Source organism: Nesoenas mayeri (assembly GCF_963082525.1).
Source record: "Nesoenas mayeri genome assembly, chromosome: 6".
Taxonomy (NCBI): Eukaryota; Metazoa; Chordata; class Aves; order Columbiformes; family Columbidae; genus Nesoenas; species Nesoenas mayeri.
In genome coordinates, this window is record NC_137545.1 from 12,116,652 (window position 1) to 12,143,934 (window position 27,283).

At 37.3% G+C, this 27,283-nt stretch overlaps 1 protein-coding gene across 1 annotated transcript in view; it reads right to left on the bottom strand.

Annotated features, from left to right (window-relative positions):
• The window catches only part of SPAG16 (sperm associated antigen 16), a gene marked incomplete at both ends in the record, with an annotated part of 350,679 nt that overhangs the window by 263,761 nt on the left and 59,635 nt on the right, over window positions 1-27,283 (bottom strand). The window contains 1 exon segment of the mRNA XM_080346699.1: window positions 26,819-26,949. Within this exon segment, the coding sequence (XP_080202825.1) occupies window positions 26,819-26,949 (131 nt within the window).

Consider the following 27,283-nt stretch of genomic DNA (forward strand, 5'->3'; position numbering starts at 1 on the left):
CCATATTTAAAACTTAGCTCCCTGGCCCCATTTTTAAGGTCAGAAACACACTGGTGATGGAGAAATAGAAAAAGACTGTACTACTGTAAAGAGAGAAAAAAAATCCTTTATCCTAGTTTCTAAGGAGAAACTCTCCTCTATACTCCTATTTTTCTTATGTAAGAAAGCAACGAAATCCCCATGGAGAATAATTACTGTTAAAAATCATTTTCATCGGTTAAGTTTTACAACACAATTTACATAAAACAGCTGTTGAAACTGTAGGCGTAGATTTGTGCAATGATAACAGTGATGAGCACTGTTATTGCTACAATTGCAACTCTAACTGAAGCAAAAGCCATCTCAGCCCAGCCAAACTCTATTTTTGTTCTTCCAGCCAAACTCTATTCTTGCTTTCCCAGGCCAGAAGGGACAGAGCAGTTGCAGACACCGGCTGCTTTGTCTACACGCACACCCGTGCTGCTCCCCATGGTCCACTTGGTTCTGCACCAGGCAGAAGATGGAGACACCACTTCAAATCATTTTCTATTATTCCAGAAATACTCACATTTCTGGATTTTGGCTGCAGTTGCCATTCAGAGGGCAAACTCTTCCAAATTGCATGCATGAGTTTGTCCCACTGTAACATTTACTATTGCCACAAAGGCACCATTGTGCTACGTGATTCACTGCACCACCTAGTTTTGTTGCACAAAGCATCATTCCAAAGTTGCATAAAAATAATTAAAGATTCTAATTGATTTTCTGTCAATAGAGAACAGCCTGAATGTTCTGTACTGAGTTAAGGTCATTATCCTTTTGTCAAAAATTACTCTGAAGAATGGTAATTTTCTCATAATTATCACACACAGAGTGTGAATTCAATTTAGTGCACTGGCATTCTCAACGTAGGGTTGAACACTCAACACTTTTTTTTCTTTTCCTTTAAACAAGCATTCTCTAAACAAGCCTTTACTTAAAATTAGTTGACTTGGGTCATATCGTCAACCTCACCCCACAAGAAATAGCCAATGCATTTCACACAGTCTCCAGCAGGCCTGTTTCATGGAACTGACCAACAATACTGGTTGAAATCCTGCCAAGAATTGAAAACACCAGTATATCAACTTACCTTTCTTCCTCCAAGAAGTCAATGCTGACCTCAACCACACTGCCAAAAATCTCGGTTCACACATTTAAATAACAAAAGACCCTTGAGTTATAGCAGTTAGATAAACTAATAATTATGGCAAAAAACTTCATAGGCTTCTGAACATCGGCTGTCATCCACAAAGTGAATGGTAAGAGGAAAGATGAAAGCTTAAGCCCCCACCTCACTGGAGAACCAAATTTCAACCTGGGAACAAAATCGTCTTAAAGATATTTTTTTAACCAGCCATCTCCCAGCATCTTATTATCCTACAGCATATACCTGACTTTACCACCTTTATGTCTCAGAGATCTTGAAATGCTTCAGATACAGAGCTGGGCTTGGAGTAAGAGCAGTGACTTTTGTAGTGTGATTACCGATTAATATGCCTATTTCTAAGGAATGTTCATGTTCTCTTCTTTAATTGGTGTCTTTTTGGTCAGAACATCTAATCTCTGGCACTTCAGAGTCACTGTCCATGGCTTTATCATCCACTGTTAAGTAATTACATTCCATGCACTTTCCACAGTATGAATTGTTCAAAACCAGAAATTTCATCTTTTATGTGACCTTAGCACATGTGGTTTGGTCATTATTCCCTTATGCCTTTGAATGTAAAGCACATTTAAACTCATTTTCATCATTCATCTTTGCAGCAGCTGAAGCCACAGTCTGCTCTTTTAATCCCACAAAAGACCTTTTTAGTGGCTTTTATATACAAATTCCATGCCACCCAAGATATAAGACAAGATTCATGAAAGAACCGGATCTGTAGTACCCACAATATACTCTTCCTGTCACGTGTGAGCTTGTCAGCCTGCTGCTCTAGTTGTCAGTGCCCATGACAGGGCAGCCCTGCAGTGGGGACACTTCTAGAAGACGTTTCATGCCACATGTCTCTTACATACCCTCAATTTTAGCATACAAGTTTTTCCCTCCCTGGCTCACTCTTACCAGAAGATTGTTAAATGGCTAACAGATTGGAGAATTAATTAGCTTTGGCTTTGTTTTGTTTAAAACAAAATCAACTAGTTCAAATTCCCTAAAGGCAGATGAAAATAATTACATCTAGCAGCTGAAAAAAGCCCACTAACTTAACAGAATTCATTTTTATTAAACGAAATGCTAGTGGCATAGATACTACATTTATTTATGTTATGGCACAATGACATATGAAAACCATCAAACACATCTTTATAAGTTTCAGCAAACATTGTTCCTGCAGTTTCTACCTATTGCATAAAATTTAAAAGATATTACATAATGTGCAGGTATGAAAAGGAAACTACATCACTTTCATAACCCAATGCACCTAACTCCAAGACATACCTATTTCAACAGCTATGAGATATAAAATACAAGCTTCAGAAAATTCTAGTTACAGTCCCTGAAGTAAATGGAAATTAGATTAGTTGAACATGCAAGAAACAACATGGTACTGAAACATGCGGAGTTTCTCATTCCTTGTTTGCACATTTGTAACTGAAATCATGTAAGGATGAAGACGGCATCCAAAATCCAATCACGGAATCACACAATGTTAGGGATTGGAAGGGACCTCAAAAGATCATCTAGTCCAATCCTCCTGCTAGAGCAGGAACACCTAAATGAGGCTTCACAGGAAGGCGTCCAGATGGGATTTGAATTTCTCCAGAGTAGGAGACTCCACAACCCCCCTGGGAAGCCTGTTCCAGTGTCTGTTACCCTCACTGAGAAGAAGTTTCTTCTCAAATTTAAGTGGAACCTCTTGTGTTCCAGTTTAAACCCATTACCCCATGTCCTACCATTGGCTGTTACCAAGAAGAGCCTGGATCCATCCTCGTGACACTCACCCTTTATATATCTGTAAACATTAATGAGGTCACCCCTCAGTCTCCTCCAGACTAAAGAGACCCAGCTCCCTCAGTCTTTCCTCATAAGGGAGTTGCTCCACTCCATCATCTTTGTTGCTCTGCACTGGACTCTCTCCAGCAGTTCCCTGTCCTTCTGGAACTAAGGGGCCCAGAACTGGACACAATATTCCAGATGTGGTCTCACCAGGGCAGAGTAGAGGGGAAGGAGAACCTCTCTCGACCTACTAACCTTCTAAAACAACCCAGGATGCCATTGGCCTTCCTGGCCACAAGGGCACAGTGCTGGCTCATGGTCATCCTGCTGTCCACCAGGACCCTCAGGTCCCTTTCCCCTACACTGCTCTCTAATAGGTCATTCTCCAATTTATACAGGAACCCAAGGTTATTCCTACCCAAATGTAAGACTCTACACTTTCCCTTGTTTTATTTCATTAAATTTTTCCCTGCTGAACTCTCCAGCCTTTCCAGGTCTCACTGGATGGCAGCACAGCCTTCTGGCGTGTCAGCCACTCCTCCCACCTTTGTGTCATCAGCAAACTTGCTGATAGTACACTCTCTTCCCTCATCCAAATTGTTGATGAATATATTGAATAATATAGGCCCCAGTACTGACCCTTGAGGCACTGCACTAAATACAGGCCTCCAACTAGACTCCGCACCATTGATCAAGTCTCTCTGGCTTCTTCCCGTCAGCCAGTTCACAGTCCACCTCACTACCCCATCGTCCAGACCGCACTCCCCCAGTTTAGCTATAAGGATGCTGTGGGAGACTGTGTCAAATGCCTTACTCAAGTCAAGGTAGACCACATCAACCGCCCTGCCATCATCCATCCACCTTGTTATGTCCTCATAAAAGTCAATGAGGTTGGTCAAGCATGACTTCCTCTTGGTGAAGCCATGTTGACTGCCCCTAATGACCCTCTTATCCTTGACATGCCTTGAGATGGCACCAAAGATAAGTCGTTCCATCAGTTTCCCAGGGATGGAGGTGAGGCTGACTGGTCTGTAGTTACCTGGGTCCTCCTTCCTGCCCTTTTTGAAAACTGGAGTGACATTTGCTTTCCTCCAGTCCTCAGGCACCTCAGCCATTTCCCAAGACTTGGCAAAGATGATGGAGGGCAGTCCAGCAATGACCTCAGCCAGCTCCGTCAGCACCCGCAGGTGCATCCCATCCTTCCCATGGATTTATGAATGTTCAGATTGCCTAATTGCTCCCTAACCCAGTCCTCATCAACCGAGGCAAACTCCTTCACTGTCTTGCCTTCCTCTGGGGCCTCAGTGGTACAGGGCTCCTCAGGACAGCCTCTGGCAGAGTAGACAGAGACAAAGAAGGTGTTCAGTAACTCTGCCTTCTCTGTATCTTCTGTCACCAGGAAACCCACCTCATTCATCAGTGGGCCTACATTGTCTCTGGTGTTAGTTTTATCTACCATGTATTTGAAAAAGCTCTGTCTGTTTTCTTTGACCCCTCTCACCAGGTTTAATCCTAAGGAGGCCTTAGCTACACCTCTGTGTTTGGTGCGATGCCGCGATGCAATGAGATGTGATGGGACGTACTTCACGTAATTCAGAGAAGATGGCACATCTCTTCTCTCCCTTTAAATTTTGCATTTCTTTTTGCTTAAGAAAAGGTTCGTTGTGTTGTACATTACACTGCATTTTAATAAAGGACTGAAAAATAACCCCACTCTACCTTGTGCAAGTTGCAGCTCCAAGATGTATTGTACCTCCTGCACCTCTGTGTTTGGTGCAATGCCTTTCAGCTGATCCCTTAAGTCTTTCAGCTTTATGTAATAATGAACTTGATCTTGCACACGAGGAAACTGAGCACATCTTGCACTGGATGATGGCATAAAGTAACAGAGCTTGAGACAAAGAGCAAGAAAAACTGCATTACTGGTCCCTGAACTATGAGCTAATATTTAGCTTATGGGGGGGTTTAGTCTGATGGAAAGTGTTCAGTAGGGGGGAAAATGGGGCATACTGTCCATAGCACATGCTTTTACTGGTGCTTTTGGTGTCCCAGGGGGTGCCATTATCCTGGTAAAAACATTAATGAATGGTGTTTTCCAGCAAAGAGAGAGATTTTATTAACACTTCTGCAATCTTCTATGTAAAACCTTAAATTCTGCTTCTAATTAGGGAACTTCTTTAAGAGGTCAAGTACAAAGCATCCACGTTGATCATTTAACAGGAAATGGCAAAGAAATGATGACATGTACTAATTGTTTCATCTAACCTGAGGCAAACAAATGTAAAAAATAATGATTGCTTATGGGGAAAAAAAAAAAAAATTGTTTAATTTCTCTTTTGTGTATGAGTTGCTTTGTATTCATTCTATATTGGGAGGAGTCACATGGAGTAAGGAACTGCTTAAGTTTGGTAGGAATAAACTCCATCTTCTCCCACTGCCTACCCCTAAAATAAAGACTACAGAGAAACACCTGTTCCACACTTTCCACCAATAACTATCACACATACTTGTAGATTTTTAGTCTGTGACTTTGAACAGTTCTTGATCCTAGACATGAGACCCTAAAGGGAACCATATAGGATTATTTTCAAAGTCTGAAAACTAAACTTTCCTGAGGTATTATTGGACTTGACTAATACAGCAACATTTTCTTATAGCACAGGAAACAGAAATACCTGATTTTTTAAAAAATAACCCTGAGACAGGCAACATGGCATGTTCTGCTGAAAATCTAAAGAGCCAACATGACAAGCTTTTCATCAAAACACATCAATAGATGCATATACAGGTACAGGCTAGGAACTGTTAAGGTTCTTCAAGGTCACCATTACTTGCTGAATTTTAGTAAATTGTTTCCCTTCTTTTACTTTAAAGTTCTACATCAAAAAGAAGGCTTGTAAAAATTCCAGTATTTGAAAAATAGACATACAATTATTTACAGACTTCAGTAAGAATGCAGTACATATGAAAACAAAAGCATTTTTAGCAGCAAAGGAGTTTACAAAGCCCCATTCCCTACAAATATCAAACTCATCACTGACTCCAGTTCCCTCTAACTTTTCAGACATTAATAAAATCTCTTAATCACACAGACTCTAGCATCAGTAAATGTGGGATCACAGAACAATCTCTCCCCATATGTGCATTTTACATGATCTCTTTTCTCTCTAATCTCATTTTTATGTGGCCACTGATTTCTAGAGTGCATTAACAGACTCTCATACATACCAAATAATTGCAAAAATCTGCTTTCCCTCAGGAAATAAAGGTATGAATACCACCACCAGAATCATGCTACTACACAAGTTTATTTCACCTTTCCTCCCCATTTCTTTCCTCCTCTGCTTGCTTACTCTCGCAAACTCTTACTAAGAAGAAAAATGAAGCCCTAATTCAATTGCAAAAAAACAAAAAAAAACAAAACAAAACAAATAAACCCACCACCTTCTAATGACAGCTCATTAATTCCAGTAATTTAACATCTGACCAAATAAATTTTGTCATGTGGGTATGCTGCTCTATTAGCAGAAAGAGCGCAGGACACTGCCCTCTATTGAACATTGGCCTTAAACCAGACAGAATGGCAGAGACAATCCGTCCAACAGTCCGTCCATAGACTCAAAATAAGATTTTGCCCTGGGTACAGTTGCAATATTAAGGCTTCACTTTGCGCCAGTGTTAATCACAGATGGTAACCCACTGAAAGTAAGGTCACACTGCAGAGTAGTGGAAGATCTTCTAATTAAGCCCCATTCCCCAAGAATAAGAGAAACAGAGGAGCTCACACTTCATCACTAAGGAAAGCATTGTGAATTAAGTCAGGACTGACTTTATTTTAATGTAATTACTTGTTAATTTAATATCCCTGAATCATTATTGCTCTGGGGCTTTTGCCTGTAACTCTATTAATTCTCATTTTATTGTGCTTGCAGTGCACTGAACTATACCACACTAATGGAGAAGTTGCAATTATTTATTTTGTGCATTTCCTGCTGAGGCTATTGCACCATGCAAGAAATATCAGTGTGTTAGAATAAAATACTGATAATAGCACAACATAAAGCAAGAAGAGACTTCAGTTCCATCATTTGTCATGGAGTGTTTGCCTTTCGGGTAAGCAGAAAGACAGTAAGTTGTTAAGTGAAAGCATGGCATTACTGAAAGCCTATCTTCAGTTTTCAACAAGAATTAGATTATTTTTCCATTAATGAAGTATTCCAAATTCCATTTAATTTACTTAACTATGAAACGCATACAGTCATGTTCTTGCTGTTTAATCCAGCAACAACTAAAACTCTTACTATAAACACGTTCAAAAACTTGGATGCATGGAAATTTATAATAGAGATGGAAAAATAAGTGACTTTTCTGTAAAAATCTAAACTAAATTGTTTTATTTTGTACTACTAAGTTCTTAAAAACATCAATAATATTAATATAAAGAATAATTAACGACGGAAAAGGTAACACTGCCAACTTATAAAGGACCTCCATCCAAGTTCTATAGTGGCAGGGACTTTCAGTTGAGGAAAAAAAAAAAGAAGTGAAATAAGTTTTCATGTGTCCACTTATTAGCATATGACAATTCATCATACCATATGACATTTTATTCAAGCCAAATGAAGCCTGAGCTAACACTACAGTGATATACCCTGGGGACTGGTTTGCTTTCTGAGAAGTCATACGGTCAACAACATACCAATGTCCTAGTAATCTCCTCCAAACTGTAATTAAACTGACTTCCATAGTGCTAAGGAAGACTGCAGTACTTTCTGTTCAATGGCCTTTATGAAACATACCAATACACCAATATAACCTCACAAAACTCAGAAGCCTCCAACTTATAAAAGGATTTAAAAAAAAAAAAACAACAACTCAACCAAAACCTCACATAGATTAAAATATAACATGAATTAGTAGGAAAGCAAAAAGTATGCACTCATGTGGAGGGAAAAGAAGAAATACATAAAACTCTTAAAGGAATGAAGAGAATAAAAAAAAGCAAAAGTCAAATATATGTAATCAAAACATGAGAGACTTGTAAACTGGAAAACATAGGTTTGAATTTCAACCACAGTGAATAGTCTTTAGCTCAAGTGAATTGCTGGCAGAAATGCTATCTGGTTCTATAATCATTAAGTCACAATTAAAATAACAGATTTTATTTTATTTTTTTTAGCAAACAGGGAAAAATCTCATTCCCCTAGTTTTGAATTGCTCTTCACAGCAGCTTTCTTTTATTAGTTATGTGGTGGTGTTATTGTGTGTGTTTGGTTTTTGTTTGGTTGTGGGGGGTTGGTTTGTTTTATTTTAATTAGAAGAAAGTATTATCATGTACTCAGTCACACAAAATAAGACTTCAACCAAGAACAACAAAAAAAAGCCAATCTCATTAAACTTGTCATATAATAAGATTCACCAGCACTAGAATTGGCTTGCTACATATAACCTCTGGTGTTTCAAGAAGCTATAGACAAGTAGAACAGTTGATTTAGGGCTGCATATTCCCTACTCACACTACTGAAAGAACAACTATTCTGCTTCTTAAAGCCACTGTCACCATTTCAAAAGCAACAGGTCTCTTTCATCCACAAGTCTCCAGATACGAGTTTGGAGGACTTTCATTTCAACAAAATTAAATCAAGCAGAACTTAAAAATTAATAAGCATTATAACACCTTTATCAAACATTTTTCCCCTTCAAACATCCCTATTACATAGGCAACATACTCCTTACAGAAAATTTGTACAAATCTTCAGAAAGCAAAACCTAAAGTCTATGTAACCTAAACTATCCTGTTAACAGATACTTTATCACCTGAATTTTGTAAGCTTTTCCATTTTCTCAGGATAAGAAGCTGAGATTTCACAACTCATGTACCTTTTGTGCCATTTAATTCACAGAAGCTCCTAAATGCCTTGAACATCCTATTTTTATAATGAAAGAGCTTTCATTTATCATCCAATTACCTTCCACTAACACTATTCTATTACTTTCAAATGCAATGAGAAGTATAAAACACTCTGTGGGGCTTATAACAGCATGGAATGAGAACTGCGTTACAGCTGGTGCCTCTTGACACAGAAAAAAGTATTATATCCCCTGATCACACCTTTCACTGGGGTAAGAACTGTCAGTCACTCTGCTCAGCAAAAGAGCAAATCACTCGGGAAGCAGCAGGTATTTAGGACTTGCAAAAGGTTTGGAAACATGTGAATTTCATGGCAAATTAACATCTTAAATCAAGCTTAAAACTAGGTTCATTATTTTTAAATCCTTCACTGAAATGAAAGGTTCTGCCAACGGTACAGGTGGGTCACAAAATCAAAGCTAACATAAAAATTAAATTCTAAATTTGGTGATAAAAGTTAAACCACAGTTCTAAATTAAAAGAGTACGAAACTTACTGATAACACCTGAGAAAAAAGCCTCCTGTGACTTGATTTCAGCAGATATGGCATCACTTAGCAAAAGGCTATCTTTTATCTAGAAAAGATGGCTTTCAAACTGATAAGTATCCATCAATGTGTGCTCCAAAGAATATAAAAATAAAAAATTCAAAGGTAGAAAGGACAGCAAAGATCAGCCCCCAGTGCAAGATTAATGCTGAGGTGCTCAAAAAGCCTACAAGTCTGACTCTCTTCTTAAGATGCTTAAACTTGTTTCAGACATACATATTAGTGCTGCTCCTTCTTCTCTGCAGAACAGCTTGATACCGCCTCAGAACCGGCCTGACCGCAGCAAGAGAGAGGAAAGCAAAGAGGCATAAAGGAAGGACCCGTAAATGAAACTGTTCAAGTTTCTTAATTTATCTGTTCAACTGTAGCTTCCCCAAATAGGGCAGAACCAAGTCAAAGAACCCAAAACAACCAAACAGAAAAAAGGGCCATAAAGACAAGGAGGTTTTATGCAACAGAAAAATCATTAAAAGGTAAAAAGGCTAAAAGAAGATACATTAGTGTTTCCATCAAGCTTCATTCTAAATTAGACTAGAATAAATGAAAGTGCTTGACATGTATTCCATAGGAAAACTGGAGTCACCAAAAATGAAAACCAAACCATTTTTGCAGACTACCACACAGCACGATTCAGCTAAAAACTTCAAAGTTATACACAAAGTAGAAGACCAGAAGATCTGATATATAAGACTTAAACAATAAAGAGCAAAAGTAAAGAATATAAACTCTGAAAGATGTTGAAAGATATGCCTCTAAGCATTGTTAAGGTATTCTCTGTACATCACAAAAAATGACATTACACTATACTACACAGTTTTTCCAAAGACAACAGCAATGACTGATTGGAAGTGATGAGAGCACAGATCAAGGCATGATTACAGTAATGTGCATGAATTTAAAGAGCACATCAACAATTCACAGTCTATTTAATAGTAAATTAAGGATTGGAACACTGCTTAGTTCACGACTGGTAAAGAATACTAATTTCTGCCAGGGTTCAAAGTGGTGATCTTCCTGCAAAGATGCTGTTTCCATGTGGAGGTCAAAGGAGTCTAGATCACTAAATTTCCTGAAAGTGAGAAACCAGTTCTCCCAAGTTAGGACAGGCCCATTTTCTGCTCAAACTGCCTCCCGTATTACTCAGCCTGCTCCAGAGTATTGCAAATTCAATCCTCATATCTAAGCTATGAATAACTAAGTGGTAGGACAACCCTCCAAGCAACATACGGAGGGCTTCTCATCTCAGGTGAGTTATTTCTCTTAGGCTTTATTTTGAAGATTTTAGGCTTTATTTTGTTTCCCTCCCACTTAGTTACTTCTAAATCTTAATGTTATCTAAAAATTCCTTCATTTATATATTTTGTGTAGATAGGGAAAATAAAAATGAGTATAACTGGATGGTTTATCTTCACCATACCTCTTGTGAATTTCTGTCCTTCTTCCATCAACAGATAATGTTTAATCTAGTAAACTCTGGCATAATTTAAAACAGCGTTAGTCTCAAAAGTCTTGCAGATCTCTAGCATTTGGAATGTTATTCTTCAGGGAACCCATTAATCTTCACAAAAAGGTCTCAAAGGGCTGTATTAATTAACAGATCCAAGTAATCTACAAAAACTGAAATACTGCCAAACCACTCTGCACATACTCACAGCTCATTAAAAATACCAAAATCCTCAGTTTAGCATTAAATAATTCCCAAAGGTGTTTCAAAAAAAGCTTATACAGTATGATATTTAAAATTTGTTTTAAATGCAAGGAAAATTTACTATGATTTATTATCACAATTACACATAATAAGCCTTTCAGAGCTATGGTTCTAACATAAGTTATAACTGCTACTTTATGATAACGTGCTTCATTGGTATGTCCTTTCCATACGAATTTTGTGCTCCCACTCCCCCTTGATTTTTGTAAAGGATTTTACTCAACTTGCTCCAGAGAAAGGGATTGACAAAGAATGGCAAAAATGTAGAAAAAAAGTAATTTCCCCTGAACTCGAATTTCAGTAGCTACCAGACCCACTACTTGCACTCTAACCAAGATTTCTTTTTAAGATTTGTGATACTAAGAGAGTCATAGTGTATGTGTTATTAAATAGTTACAGTTACCTGGAAAATTACAGAGAAAAACCTCAATGTTCTTTTCTGTTGCCGATCCTTCTCTCAGCACAACCTTTACTAATCAATAGCCACAATTATACTGAATTTCACAAATATACTTGGAAAGGTCTCAGTTATTTCACTGGAGATTTTTAATCTTCATCTGACTGTATCTTTATTCATCACCAAAAAATAAATGTATACAGTAGGCTGTTATCATTTCCATGGCAAAAAAGATAAAAATTCAACTTTCCCTCATCAATCCAATCACAAAAAGTATTCATAAAATCACTATAGAAACATATTCAACCTTATACCATGATTGATATGATGTCTAAAGAGGATGAAAAGCTTCAGAAGTGATACTGGAATATGACAGGAACCAATCCTACAGAGATGAGAAAGCAAACAAGGCCAAATGTGGTATCATTTAAACATAAAAGTGGGTTGAAGAGCATACCCGTGGCTTCGAAATTATTTTAACATCCTCAGCACCTACTGTTTAATTCAGATGGCTCTTGAGAACTCATTAAAATGCACTCAGAAAATTTCAATAACTATCCAAGTTAAGCCGCCATAGTCCCAACCTTATTCTATTAAAACTATACCAACTGCTGTATATTCTTTTGTCTTCTCCTTCCCCTCACACCTCCCAGCATGACTGTGCACAAGCCAGTTTCACTTATGTCCAAAGTTCCCAACTGCAAGGTCACACAACTCTACCCTCATTACAAAATTCAGGCATTAAATTAAGCAGTTTTTCTTTATAATCTGTTAAAGATAAAGTGTGTCTTTTAAAAAAAAAAAATAACGCACAAAACAGAAGGCTTTAAAACCTTGTCTATACTCATCATCTCTTGCTTTCAAGTTTTCTACTTAAACCCTGCCTTGACTTTACTCTCTTAAGACAAGATCGCACCTCTTTGACTGCATTTTGGTACAAGGTCTTTGGGTCCTTTTCGCAAATACACATTTGTATAATGGAATTATAAATAACTGCCATAGTGCAGACTTTCTCACAGATCTTCACATGAAAAGCACATTCAAGCTCTCTGTCATACACTAAGTTTTCAGTGCACAAAACATCACGTATGTTGAAGTGTACCATTACATCAGGATATGACATTGCACTATAAGATATAGAACACTTCAAATACCCGAAATATACGCTGCAGTATTTTGCTTTATCCTATCGTGGAACACAAAATGGAGTTGAAGGACATTCCAGTATCAAAGGTACCCATTATCATATAAGTGGTGTGAATTCATATGTCATTACATAGCTATTGAATAAAAATCAGTCCCCAAAAACTACTACATCAAGCATTACTACTTCATTTTCCGAGGCATGCTGGGTTCCATGCACATTTAACCGCTTGCCAGTACATCGGGATACAGTGTTAAAACAGCACTTTTTTTCTATTTTTTTCTGATCATTCAGAAACTCAGGGAAGTTATTTTTAGACAAAAAAACTCTCACTGATCTCAGTGGCCATCAATCTTTCTTCATTTGCTGTTGTCTTGTTTGTCCTTTCCTTGCAACTCTCTGCCTTCTGAGAGGTAACTGATCCATTAGAACTGTTCAAAGCACAGAAAGTTTCCTTGCCTCTCTAACTCCCCCTGAAGCCATCCAGTAATATTGCAGTTAATATTGTATTTGGGAGTAAAGATAAAGGATGCTGTGTAAAGTAGTTTGAAGAACTACATGGAACTGCACCAGAAATATTTCTGATGGGGTGAAACAACAAGAGCTACTCATTTCCTGGATGATGGTACCTCTGCTTTTGAAAGCAGCTATGTAAATATACACATATTTTACTAAGACAGACATTTTTATAAGGAGGAGTACATTAGAAGAACAGTGCTTGAGAAAGCACTATAGTATTTGGCAGCCATCGATTCCTGTAAAATTTTACTGACCATCATAAAGATGTCTTAAAAGTTGATTTACAGTTGTTTAGGCAGCAGAATTATGAGGTTTGGTTTCCCATTACTTTCAAACCATAACTTTGAAATATATGGGGGGAAAAAAATCAAAACAACCACAACACAAGTATGGGGACATTATTGATTTCAAGTTTACTCTGCAATGAGACTAGAAAGTTACTCTGAAGGAGCTGATCTGCTGTGCCCACCCCAGGGACACCCCACAGCTGCACCAGAGGAGCAGCAGCCACTCGTCTCAGACCCCTAGAGTCTTCAGAAACCACTCCTGTTACCTCCATGGCCTTGAGGTTTGGTTTGGTCATCAAGCACTTGGCACCAGAGCACTTCACTAAAATACCAGATAAAATAGTGGACTGCTGAGGTAAGTAACTAGTACAGCAAACCACAAAGTACACAAGGGCATACTAACATTGATCCATCATTTAACAGCATTTAATGATATTAAGATCTAACAGTGACACAAATAATTCCAAAACAACAGAAGCAACATGCAGACCCTAACACACATTACCCAAATACCAAGAACAAAGGAGAAAAGTTCAACAGAGACCAAAATATCGATTTCTAACTAGAAGTTGGTGTTAGAAAATAATCAGCATTTATCTGCTGAAGAAAACAATTTATCAAGTAAAAACTGAAATGTTCTTACCTCATTAACTGCGGCAGAATTTAGTAAACTAATGTGTTTGGTTTGTGGAGAGCTTTCCATTATTTTTTCCCAGTTCACCTAAAGACACCAGAGCATCACCCAGCACCACTTCCCCACCCACTGCTTCTGCCCCGGGGCTAATGAGTTAATTGATCTTGAATGAAAAGGGGTGGGAAAGCTTGGAAAAGTAAATAATTAAACAGATACACCTGCCCCAGGGCCCTCCAAACCCACCGGGCTGTTCAGGCAGGATTCTTGGCCAATGGGGAGCGAGACAGAAGAAAAGAAAAAGCCAATAAACCCCCACATTACTAAACCAAGGCTTATTTTCTGTTTCAGAAAGTCATTTTAGGTGCATATTTTCCTCACTCCAAAACACAAATTTGCTCTTTTCAATACAAGAAACTAATGGAAAAAAAATTAAATAACAACTGTTTCTGAACTAACTTTTAAATCAAAATATAAAACCAAAGCAGACCAAAAAGACCTGTCTGCAGATCTAGGGACAACTGTAAGCTATACATTTTAATAAAGCAAACTTGTTCTGTTTTGGACAGCCTCTGCCTAAAACATCAACATTCCACTTCATATACAGATGGTTTTATTTCTGAGGGGAAAACCAAACAAACCAACCAAAAAAAACACAAACAACCACACACACTACCACCAAAAAAAAAACCCATGACAGTACAAAAGCTCAGTCTGGAAACAGCCCTGAATAACACAGAAACTTTGGTTTCCAGTATTGCAGCCCATTAAATTTCATTACTATGAACATGCACAAGGAAACAAGGGTGGTTATAGCCTTAGACCTTCACCTAGTTTACATTTTTATTTTCAAATGCAAATGTGTATGTCCCAGGGACTATAAACTGAAATCTCTATCAACTTTGTTTTGATTATAAGTCATAGTTATAAGTCTAATTGGTTTTGAAACAGAAAAGGAAAATACAAGATAATCTAGCAAGTACTGTTCTGGCATTTAGTATCAATTAATGTAAAATGAAAATCAAGATCTTGTTTTGTCTGATTTGACAGAAGCAGTTTGTTACTTGCTTTACCTCAGTAGACACTCTGTTCTACATCAACAACTGACAAATCTTGACATGGGTTTAATAATGTAGTTTAAGAATGAACTAACAACTCCATAGATTTTCAAATTTTAGCAATATCTACAACTGGGATGAGATTTTCAGAATATACCAAGCATCCCCAAGGAAATCTAGTCATTTTGTCCAAGCCTCTACCTGGGAATTGGTCTCTTCTGAAATATGTATGCTTGTTTATACACCTGTGTAGTAGCTGCTGAAAACTGGATCTGAATTATAATTTGAGCACTGAAAGGATGCAGCAAGTCTGTCGCTGAGGCTGAGCACTCTCCTTCAAAATTTCCACATGAGTGAAAATACTCAAGTAAGATTGTGACTGCCATCCATCTGCTCCATGTCACAGTTCCCAAATCCCTAGTGAGGGATCCCTTACTACTCAGCTGATCTGCACCTAAAAGACCACAGGCAAGAAACACAAACTAACATGATCCATTATGATGCTCAAGACATTTTCTAGTTTTATGTCAGCCCTAATTAATTATAACAGCAGCAATTAAAGTCTATTCAGTAAATAAACTGATAGCCATAACTCATCACTGTCACACGTCTTTCACCTGTTTCAATATAAGGACACAGCCGGGAGAAACAAAACAAGAGCACCCACTACAGACAGTGCGCAGTTCATAGCCCTGAATTCCTGGCAGTGCTATGTTGTTCCAGGCTCTGTCAATATACCAAGAAATATGTAAATTCTTGGCCTAAAATACCGCTAGAAAAATCAGAATCAGATACAGAAGTGAAATGACTTAGAGGCTGGTTGGATTTGGGGTTTGGTCTAGTTTTTTTGTTTGGTTGGTTTGGGATTTCTTTGTTGTTGGGGTTTTGTTGATGTTCTGTGTGTTTTTGTTTTGTTTGTAAAAGGTAAGAGTTGGTAAAGCACTCCAAATTTAAAGGATTCTCTGTCACTTGATTTTCTGACCAATTGTATTTGGACGTTTTTTTAATACCATGCTGGAATTTCTCCAGGGAGATAGTTCAGAAAGATTAAGAATGGAAATCAAAAGTACAGGAACAAGGAAGGAGTTGTGTTGAGAACAGGCCAAGAGGTGAAACAAACTTTTAAAAGTCACTTCCAGGATTTCAAGTCATAAACCCAGGGGAATTTACTCTCATCCCATAGGACTTGAACATGTTTTGCAACATTTTTAAAACTTCACCTTTCAAACTGTGTACAGCCCTTGGCTTTCTACTAATCTTATCAACAGCTGAATAGCTAGAAGTCTGTCGATACTGATATTTTCAGAATTTACCATGAAGAAAACACTGAAATTGAAATGGAATAGAAAGAAAATAATCAGGAATGGAAAAAAAATACAATTTTGTGAGAAGAGTCAATATGTACACTTTTGTAAATGAAAAAGATTAAATGTAAAGATACACAGGTACATCTGCAGATGGGACAGCAGAGGAAGTATACAGTAATTCCCATAATCTGATTTATAAGGAAATCAAAAGGTCAGCGTTTAGCAATCATACCAGACATTCCCAAAATAGAGTTTGTTAAATTTCACTCGATTAGAATTCTGTCCTGAAATTACAGCTCTGTAATACAGTGTATATTCAAGGGGCAATTGTTCAAGAATGCAGAGCCCAAGATACTGAAGCTGTAACCTTAGAGATGCTTTTTCACCTTCTCTCTTGGGCCAGCACACCTGCTAAATGTCAAGAAAAGACAAGATCCTCCCCCCACCATTACTTTAAGCACAGAACCTTGTTCCATGTCCTGTCTGGTATTCATGCAGAACATACAAAATCAGCTAAGACGATTTTTTACACTTTCTTTTCCACTGTCCTGGACAAAAATCTAGAATTGTGTGTCTTTGTGGAATAATCCCAACCATTTTGTGATAGTTTAAAGGTTATTTCATGACATACAAAAGGGAGTATCTGGAAAGGCTCTAGAATGTATTTTAAAAGTTAAGCTTTATCTTAACCATACTGAAGCACAAATTATGTAAATGTCCTGAGGGAACACTTCTTATCATTCTTGGAGTGACTCCATCAGTTCCATTCCCACAGATATTTCTCCTTATTGCTCTTTCGTACTGACAAGCTTTCATTCAACAATGCAGCAAGTTTGCCCACAATCCAATAATTTTTTTTTTCGTCTATGGATATTTACTCACTCAAACAGAAAAGTAAACACATCTATTTTCTTCTTTAAATTTCTTACATTTGTCATGTTTTTCTTCAGAGACATAGCAGCCACTACAGTTCAAGTACTACATTCATTGTAATAATTTAAAAACTCCTTTAAAAATATTTAGATAGTAAAAAAACAGCTGAAGATTTTTTTAAAAACTTTGCATATTAACATCCCACCCGGTAAAACACCACTATGAAATTTTCCAAGCTGAAGGGATTAGGAGATAGAGTTATGCAAATAGAAACTGCTGTCTTTATGTATCTATGTGTTAGTGTTGTAACTCCCAATCATTGCAACCATAAATATCCACCATCTTCTGTGATTTTATATTCAAGTTATGAAACTGGCACACAAATTAATGGGAGGTGATTTCAGTTTCTGTTATCTCAGCCAATAAAAAACGAATCATTAGTACAGTAAGTTTCTAATACACACACACACACCTTTTCATAGGTCAGACTAAGAATAAAGATCGGTAGCATCAACAGATCAATTTAAAATTTCTACAAAATAGTATCAAACCAAGTAAAAAGCGCTTTATGGTACTAATTGCAAGGCACTAAATGTTTTGGCAAATAGAATTCCTCATAAAACACAGCATGTGCAACCTCTCACTATTTCAGAGTAGCAACTGATTTTTGTACATTATGCATTACTCTTGTGTTCACTTGTAGTCAATTCTATCTGTTTATAATATATAAATTTTAATTTGGCATTATATTTCTATTATGTTCCACTTTGCTTTTCTCTATCCCAATATATTACACAAGGAACACTCTGGTTCTCAGAAACATCACTCAGCAATACTTCTTTTTTTTCCCAGAAAACAAACTGTTTACCTATAGGCTAATTGTATGTCTGTTGATGACTCTAATATTTACAAAGTTCTAATCTGGTTGTCTAAAAGCTTTACATTTTTTTTTCCACAATATGTATTTCTTTACATGGAGAAATTAATTGCAAACACAAGAAAACTTAAAAACTGACACACGATCAAATCAAAGTTCTTCAATAAACACTTCCTACCATGTTTCTTGACAAAGAGTAGTTCTGAATCAGTGCTAAAAATATGGTAAATATAGTACAATACATTAATTGAGGATCTTTTTGCAAACAACTAATAGAATTGTATTGATGATGTGTCAAGATAGATATTATTCACCTTTTGGAAATCCTAGAGTTTGACATTTTTCTATTCTAAAATAGATTGAAAACACACACACACACACAAACACCAAAACACAAACAAAAAACCCAGAAACACCAGCACATTTCCAGAATGTGAATTCCCTCATGCATATTAATATCTTTAAGCTCACCAAAATATTTCATTGTAATAAAATCTCAACATCTTGTTTACACTTTATAAATGCACTCATGAATAAATTCATTTTTAAAATAACTTTATTTAAAGTTAGCACTTCATCCCATATGACAAGTGTCAAAACAATTTCTTTTATTTAAATTACATTTGTTCAAAATAGGTACACTTCAATTTAATATCTAGTTATTAGTGCATTTGATATTGAGAATACTTGGATCACCACAGACTGTGTTCTGTTAAACACTTATTGGAACTTTACTACCCGGTCTATTAAACCCCTTCCTTGTCCACAGACTATTGGAAATAAAAAGAAAATAAATCAAATTTAGAGCTGACAGTTACCAGGCATCATACTTTTCAGTCTATGGAGAATATACAAGAGCCTTAATAATGTTAAGACAGTATCTTTTTACAATCATATTTTTACAAACAAGTTCTTCCAGGTTTTTCTGCAAAGTCTGCTTCAAAAAGTACGAAGGCAACTAGTAAAAGAAAAGAAACACTATATGCTTTCCCTCTTTTGACCTTTCTCTGAAAATTTTCTGTTTTCTAATAAAGATGCTTGTTCACTAACAAAATCACTGAGGTACCCAGTTCATTTCATGTGTGCACCATAAAAGAACACAATATGTGTTCAAATTATTCCTGCCACGGTTTGAAGCTGCCCATTAAAGTGATGGCCAATGCTTTCCCATGGGAGTAAGCACTTGTGGCCAATGTTGCAGACAAAGCTAATGAGAAATAAAGAGACTTCTTAAGCCTATGATAGCCAAAAGCTTACAGAGACTAGCGGGAAGGAACATTTACTGGGGAAAAAGAGAGAGGGGGGCTAGAGGTAAACGTGGAGCTAAGGGAACCATTTACTTCTTTTTTATTACTGTGTTAGGTAGGAAAAACCTACAAATGAGGTTGAAAGGGTCGTAGCCAGGAGCTGCACATTCATCCCACCACTGCAGCAAGCCCTCACAGAGCTTATCAAAGTGTGATCCACACAGTTCTCAGCAATTACTCACAGAGAGCTCACTTCTCCTTATTAAACTGCATTACAGTGAGCTAAACTACATTTGACATTTTCCTACAAGTACTTCTTCCACATAAACTCCATTAAAGCTGTTACAGAGACTGTACGATAATGAGCAGACTGAAGTCCATGAAATAATCTCTCCGTTAGAATGCGGGCCTTAATGCAGAAAGAAAATCAGAACTTAATTTCTATAGGAAACAGTGATACTCTGAAATCGAAGGTTAAAGCACTGAACTGTGACTCGGAAGACATGAATTTAATTTCTGGATCTTCCACTTAGGTAATCTTGCAGGAATTATTTCACACAAGGATAATACCACATCGTAGGACTGTTGAGGAGATAAGTGTGTGTGTGTGTGAGGTCTCTGCTAGCAGGATACTCAGAGCTGTACAAGCACATATACAGATATACATGACTGCTATGTCTTTAGTGTGTATTAGATCTAAATTAAATCTGCTCTGCCCACTACAGCCTGGCACTCCTGGCACTCCTCACTCCCTGACTCAGCTTCTGAGATTCCACACAGGCATCCACGTCTCTGAGAGCTGCTCAAGCCTGGGCTGCTGTGCACATCTCATCCAGCTGTGCCTGTGATGGCACCAGGGACCTTGATGTCAGCCTGTGTGCCCCATGGCATCCACATGTGTTTCCACAAGGACAGAGGCAGCAGAGGCAGTAAGCCAGACATGGCATATCCTTTCCATCCCACTGGAGGTGTTGTTGGCTGTACCCACTTAAATTTCTTACATTGTAAAAATATATTTAACCAATTTAGTATTAACATTAATTTAAAGCTAAAAAGCATCATTGTCAAGTATCTATGCTAACAGTTTAAAGCCCCCCTCAAAAAAAAAAAAAACAAACCACAAAAACCCAAACAAACCAACCAAACAAAAAAAACACAAACAAAACCAACCAAACAGAAAAAGCGCATACAAAACCAGCCAAACAAAAACCACCACCGTGCTGCAACTGTACAGACTCATCTGTCCAGAGTGACTCAGGCAGAGCTGCTCTTCTTTCTCCCTTGTGTCAGGAAGATATCCTGAGTGACTTCTGTTAATTCTACATTTAATCGCCTCTTGCATTAGCTCCCACAAACACATTCAAATGTTATTAAAATGAAGAGAGGGAACTGCTGGGTATGCTCAAGTGGAAGAGGAAGAGGAACAGGCTGTCCAGTGGGGCTGTGGAGTCTCCTACTCTGGAGATGTTCAAAAGCCGCCTGGACGCCTTCATGTGTAACCTCATCTGGGTGTTTCTGCTCTGGCAGGAGGATTGGACTAGATGATCTTTTGAGGTCCCTTCCAATCCCAAACATACTGTGATTCTGTGAGAAGGGAAATAGAAGAAATAAAGATTTCTTTAACTATATAGAAGGAGATAAGAATCAACTCAAGCTTCCACTTGTACTTCTTCCATTTCTGAAACAAAGCAGAATTTGAATATATCAAAAGACGCAGAATTGAGTATTTGAATATTTTAGCACACACAAAAATCCAATTCTGTGACTGCACTGTTTAGGCTTATTCAGAGGACATTAAGAGCATATACATCTAAAAGTGTTATTAATTATATATAATTTATACATGTCTATATATGTATTTATGTGTATTTCTATATATAACTAAATCACATAATGCTTGAGGTAGGAAAGGATCCCTAGGGGTCACCTGGTCCAACCCCCTGCTCAATCAAGGCTACATAGAGCCAGTTGCTCAGGATAATGTCCAGACGGCTTTGAGTTTTTTCAAGGATGACTTGAAGACTCCAACACCTCTGTGGGCAATTTCTGTCAGTGCTCCTCACCCTCACTGTAAAAACACATTTCACGATGTTCAGATGGAACGTCCTGTGCTTTTGTTCCCATTGTCTCTGATCCTGCCAAGGGGCATCACTGAAAAGAGCCTGGCTCCATTTTCTTTGTACCCTCCCTTCAGATGTTTGCATGCACTGCACCCTCCCTTCAGATATTTGCATGCATTGATTGAGGAGATCTGCCCTGAAAGTTGCTTTCCAGTTGGACCTCCAGCATATACTGGTACACAGAGTTGTTCCTCCCCAGGTGTAGAACTTTACAGTTCTCCTTGTCAAACTTCATGAAGTTCCTGTCCATTTCTCCAGCTTGTTGAGATCCCTCTGGATGGCAGCATGACCCTCTGGTGTGTCACCCACTCCTCCCAGTCCGGTGTCATCTGCAAACTTGCTCAGGGTACCTTCTGCCCCATTACCCAGACCATTAACGAAGAGGTTAAGCAGGACTGGACCCAGCACTGACCCCTGGGATACACTGCTAGCTAGTGGCCACCACCTGGACTTTGTGCCACTGCCCACCACACTCTGCAACTGGCCATTCAGCCAGTTTTCAATCTACCTTGCAGTCTGTAAATTAAAGTCGTATCTAGATATTAGGGGACTGAGTATTTTTATATGCAGGTGAGACTCACTTTCTTCATCTCTGACCTCAGTGTTATATATATATAGAAGAAATAATTATAGCTTTGGCTTTTGAAGAACAATAACAGAAAAGAGATACCTGCAGTTCTAATAATAATAATTAAAAAAAGCTAGTTCCTTATATAAGTCTTTGAAAGGTTCAGTATTATAAATTGGTTGTTTACAGAATTACAAGGACATAAGTTGGTTTTAATGAAATGTCTAAGATCTGAAAATAAGGGCCTTCTTGCCTAAAGATATTTTTAGAAATGTGCTCTTTTGTCTCAGCCAAATTATATAAATATTTTGAAAGTGAAAGATCACATGCTGGCATTGTTAGTTCCATGGAAATATACATGCCTCCAGGTTCCAGAACAGTTTGATAATGAAAACAAATTCCATTCTGGAGCTAAGTCTTAGCTGTCAGAGATACAGCTTTGAAATCCACACTTTAAACACCCCCAGATTTCCTTTTAACAGTCATGGGCTTGAGTTTGAAGCACACAATGAAAATGGGAATGAGTAAGATAAAAACCAAAGTGAACACTAAAAAAAAACAGGTGGCTTCTGAATCACAGAAGTTGGAAGGTAAGAAGGAGTGTCACACTGTCACAGCAACCCATGGAAGACATGCTCCAAAAAGCTTCCAAATCTGCTATGCTGGAACTAAATTGATCCAAATAGCTACAGCATGAGAGGTCTGGATATGCAGTAGCTACTTTGCATGTCATACTCCTTTAAAAACAGGTATAATTTCTGAAGAAAATTAAGCAGCAGCTAATGTTGCTAATGCAGATCTCCAATTCACTGTAGCTACTCATGCAAGAAATCAGCACCTGATGGCACAATTAAAAAGTTCTACTGTTAATGGAAAAATGTAGTATAATAACACGAAAAATCTTTTCTAATGCCTCAGGGAGGCAAAGAGAGGGCTTAAATAATTAATAAGTTTTTCTACCTCCTGAAGTTTTTCTTCTTCAACAGGAAATACCACTACACGAATTTCGGAGTTTGAATCCTGTTTTTGAGCTTGCATTATACAAGGACACAATATGATCCATGCGACTGATCACCTCTTGATAGATGGAACCTCTTTTGCTTGGCATCATTCAGATATGGAACAAAGTGACATCACTTCACCATCTCTAAGACAGAGATGGAAACAAATGGGCAGAACACAGGAAAAAAGGGAGACGACATTCATCAGAACGACAGGCAGCAGTCTCAGCAAAACATCAGGATGTCAAAACTCCACAGGCATCACAATGAAGAAGAATATCAAGGAGTGACAGTAAAGACTATGAGAAAGTTGCTTTGAGATGTTACTACAGAGCTTTTTGCAAATGGGAGATGCAACAGGAAAAAAACTACCAAGATGTTTGCTTAAAAATAATCTCCACTACTTCTGTTACCTTGTTCATACACAACACAGTCTTAATGGCTTGCACTTTCCATAAGCAACTCTGTGAAAACAAAAGTTTGAGAATGAAATAGAAAACTGGGATGTATGTCTAAAAGGGAGTAAGGCAGAGTACAGCCCAGATAGCAAAGCCTGACTGATAGAACAAAATGCATCGTTCTTCACGTCACTGCCAAGGTCTCTCTGCCTCACCCCACCTGACTATATAAATGGAAAACTTGAAACTCTAAAGAGACAATGCAGATCTGTGTAATCTCATTTTATAACAAACTATATTATATAGCAAATTATATTTTACAGCAGGCTATAATCTATTTCAAAAGTTCCTCATACTAACACTCACTAAGAACTATCTTTCCTGCAAAGATTATTACCCTGCATGCATGTGCATCTGTGCATACATATGTATTTCTATGTTAAGAAAAAGAGAAAAAGTAGTAGAGGGGAAAGACTACAGGGTTTTGAATAAATCTCTGTGCAGTTTTTCTTGCATACCTTTAAACAAGGCACTGCAACACTAACTTTAATTTCAATTTGTGAATAAATCTTGTATAATCACCTACACAATTTTATGCTGCAAGTCAATTTGCATTGTTACCAAGGAGATAAGTTGTTTGTTGGTTTTGTTTTGTTTTTTTAACCTTCTCTGGAATCCACTGATAAAAATTGGGGGAAAATACTATAGTAAGATATAATAATGAATTAGTCCCTATAGAAAAGTTACCTTTTACTGAGCCCATCAAGAAGGCCTAGATAATCACTAATCATTTTGTATTTGCTTTTCTTTGTTATCTCCAGCTTCATATTTTTACTGTGCCTAGGCAAAGCATTTGTGATTCTGTATCTTTTGCTTTTACAAAATATTGAACAAGGATAAAGGATTTGGGAACATCAGGTTACATGCAAACAAGAATAATATATGATACACTTTTTATTTATGCAGGTATACTTACTAGGTAAAGAATAAATTTAAAATGTTAGGCCATATATGAATTCACTGCACAATCAGACGTGGCATTTTTACAGCAATTACTATGACATGATAAACATCAAATAAGCTTTGAATAGAAAATTGTAAGCTCTGCGTGTGAGACATGGGAAAGGAGGAGAAGAACAAGACAATACCATCTTAAATTTGTAAAAAGGCAAGGGGATGGACCCTTCACTTATTATTCTTTTCTGAGTTAAGGGGTATTTTAAAAGGTCATAATTAAACGGCAAATAACCAGTATTTTCACGACACTAATTTTCTGATCTGAGATTTAAACAAGAGAAATAAAACTACTCTCTATCTACAAAATACATTAATTTATATGCTAAATATAGTATTGTACTAACCTAAAACTCTCACACACTACTGCTGATTTTTTCAGCTGCGTCTTAGATAAGCATCTCTCCAAAATAATACATGACATTTTCCTATTTTCCGACACTGTACTAACCATTAAAAATGCACTGACTAATGTTTGCATGGGCATCTTCATTTTCCCAAGTGAAGACAATATAAACCATGACAGATGTAGTATTGCACATGGTGACTGCAGAAGTTCCTTCCATGGAAAGCCACGCAAAGCCCTTGGGGTCATGGGAAAGATGCAGACAGCAGGTGAGGAGAAAGCAAACAGTAAGCAAGATTGGGAAGATCATTTAGGCATTATAGATATTACAGGGGTTCTTGTAGGCACAACAAGATTTACCAGGATAGTAAAAACAACACTAGAGAAATGTGAGCTTAATGAAGAAGAGCAATGCCTTTGTGATGATTTGCAAAGTGGGAAACATTCAGTTGTGTACAACACAAACATGGTTTCCTGAGAGATTTTCAACACTCCCCCCCCGGCCATGCAAATATGAGTTTTGATGAATACTGATTATGGTCTAAAGAATGAATCCACACCAGCTTTAGGGCATGTGAAAACTGTGCATTTGGATCTGCAGGTGCTCCAAGTTCTAGAGAAATGTAAAGGAATCTAGCAATATACATACACAAAACAGGTTCTGTTTTGTAACATCTTTTTGATACATTGGTTCTGGTGAGAAAAACCTAAATCATAAAAAAGCAAATATGGTCTTCCTAAGTCAATAGAATATTTTCCATCTATCTTACAAACGACAAAAAAGAATTTTCATATAGTGGGTACCGATTCACTCATTCTGTCTGTAAAATCAAATAGACAATCATCATTACTATAAATACATTTAGTGAAAGTTCAGAATTTCTTTAACTGGGCAATTTTTACTTAATTCTCTATACAGAGAATTTAATCTAAGTCATTGTTCTCTGAAAAATCTTGATTTATGCATTTAATAACCTCTTGGACTTTCAAGTCAGGACTGAATAGCTGCTCTGTCAAACTAAAAATGGTAACGCAAGCTCTATGTGCATTAGCTGTGTGCCTTGAGATTGGATTCTATAACATCTAATTGGGTATGAGCTCCATTTGAAGGTCTTCCCCCAAAAATAGAGTATTTGCAACTTCTGTTCCCTCTTTGAATTCTTAGCCACATACAGCCAACAGGGTTCTAAAAGTGACCCTTTCTTCAATACAGAGATCTGTTTTCTTGAAACATATGGAAACCTTGGTACTTTTGAGTGTTATTCCTCTGTCAAATTTCTTTGAAATTGGGCAAGGTGTTAAAATTTAAAAACATTCTGTAGAACATGCTGTCAAAAAAAGGCCTACCTTTAGCAAACCAGGCTACAATACAACCTTTAGCATTAACAAGAGAAACAAGACAGTTTGTCCTTTCAGTCACTTAAAAAGAATTATTTTTAAGTAGTGGCATTCAGATAGGAATTGTTAATTGAAATTTCTACAAATTTTAAATGCTTTTTTTCAGACATGGTTAATCATGTAGAACCAGTGATCCACCATGTATACACAGATTTTTAAGTAAATTAAAAGTCCAATTACATTGTCTACAAATTTTTCAAGAACACTTTAAAATTTTTCAGCATCTCTGGTTGCCATTTTTGTATCTACTAACCAAATCCCACTCTTCTTAAACAAAAGATGAATCTCAATCTGGAAACAGTTCTGCCCAGGTGTTTTACTGTATTTATATTCCCACTAAATTTCACGATCATTTTCCCACTTTTGCATTCTGCAGAAAGAATGTGCCTCTGACTGTTACCAGCAGTTTTTTGCAAATTTACTTAAAACAAATGTTTCTCAATGACCTGTTGAAAAATAAAACTTAACATGTATATAAGAATAAAATTAATGTACTGTTAGTGTTTCCTACCAGCTCACTGCTAAGTTGTGCACTTTGAAAACATTGCTCAGTTTATACTCTCCAGATTTCAGCGGTTGAGTATGTTGTTTAGCATGCACAAGGTATGGGGTCACTTGAGTATCAACAGGAAACTCTGAATCCTAGAGAAAAAATAAAATAAAATCAGTAATTCTAAGAAGTACTGCATAATTTCACACAACATACTACTTACTATGTTACTATCTTGGAAATACAATTTTGTCTTATTTTTCCACTCTACTTTTGTCCTCCGTTGAATTTTCATCCATTTTTAAAATCACTGTTGTCCTGACTTTATTATTTTTGACACATATTGTTAAAGGTGAATGCAGGCATACCTGGAACACTGAGGTCTTGGTGATGATTTGCAAAGTGGGAAACATTCAGCTTTGCACAACACAAACATGGTTTCCCTAGGGATTTTCACGCTCTCCCCTCCATGAAAATATGAGTGAA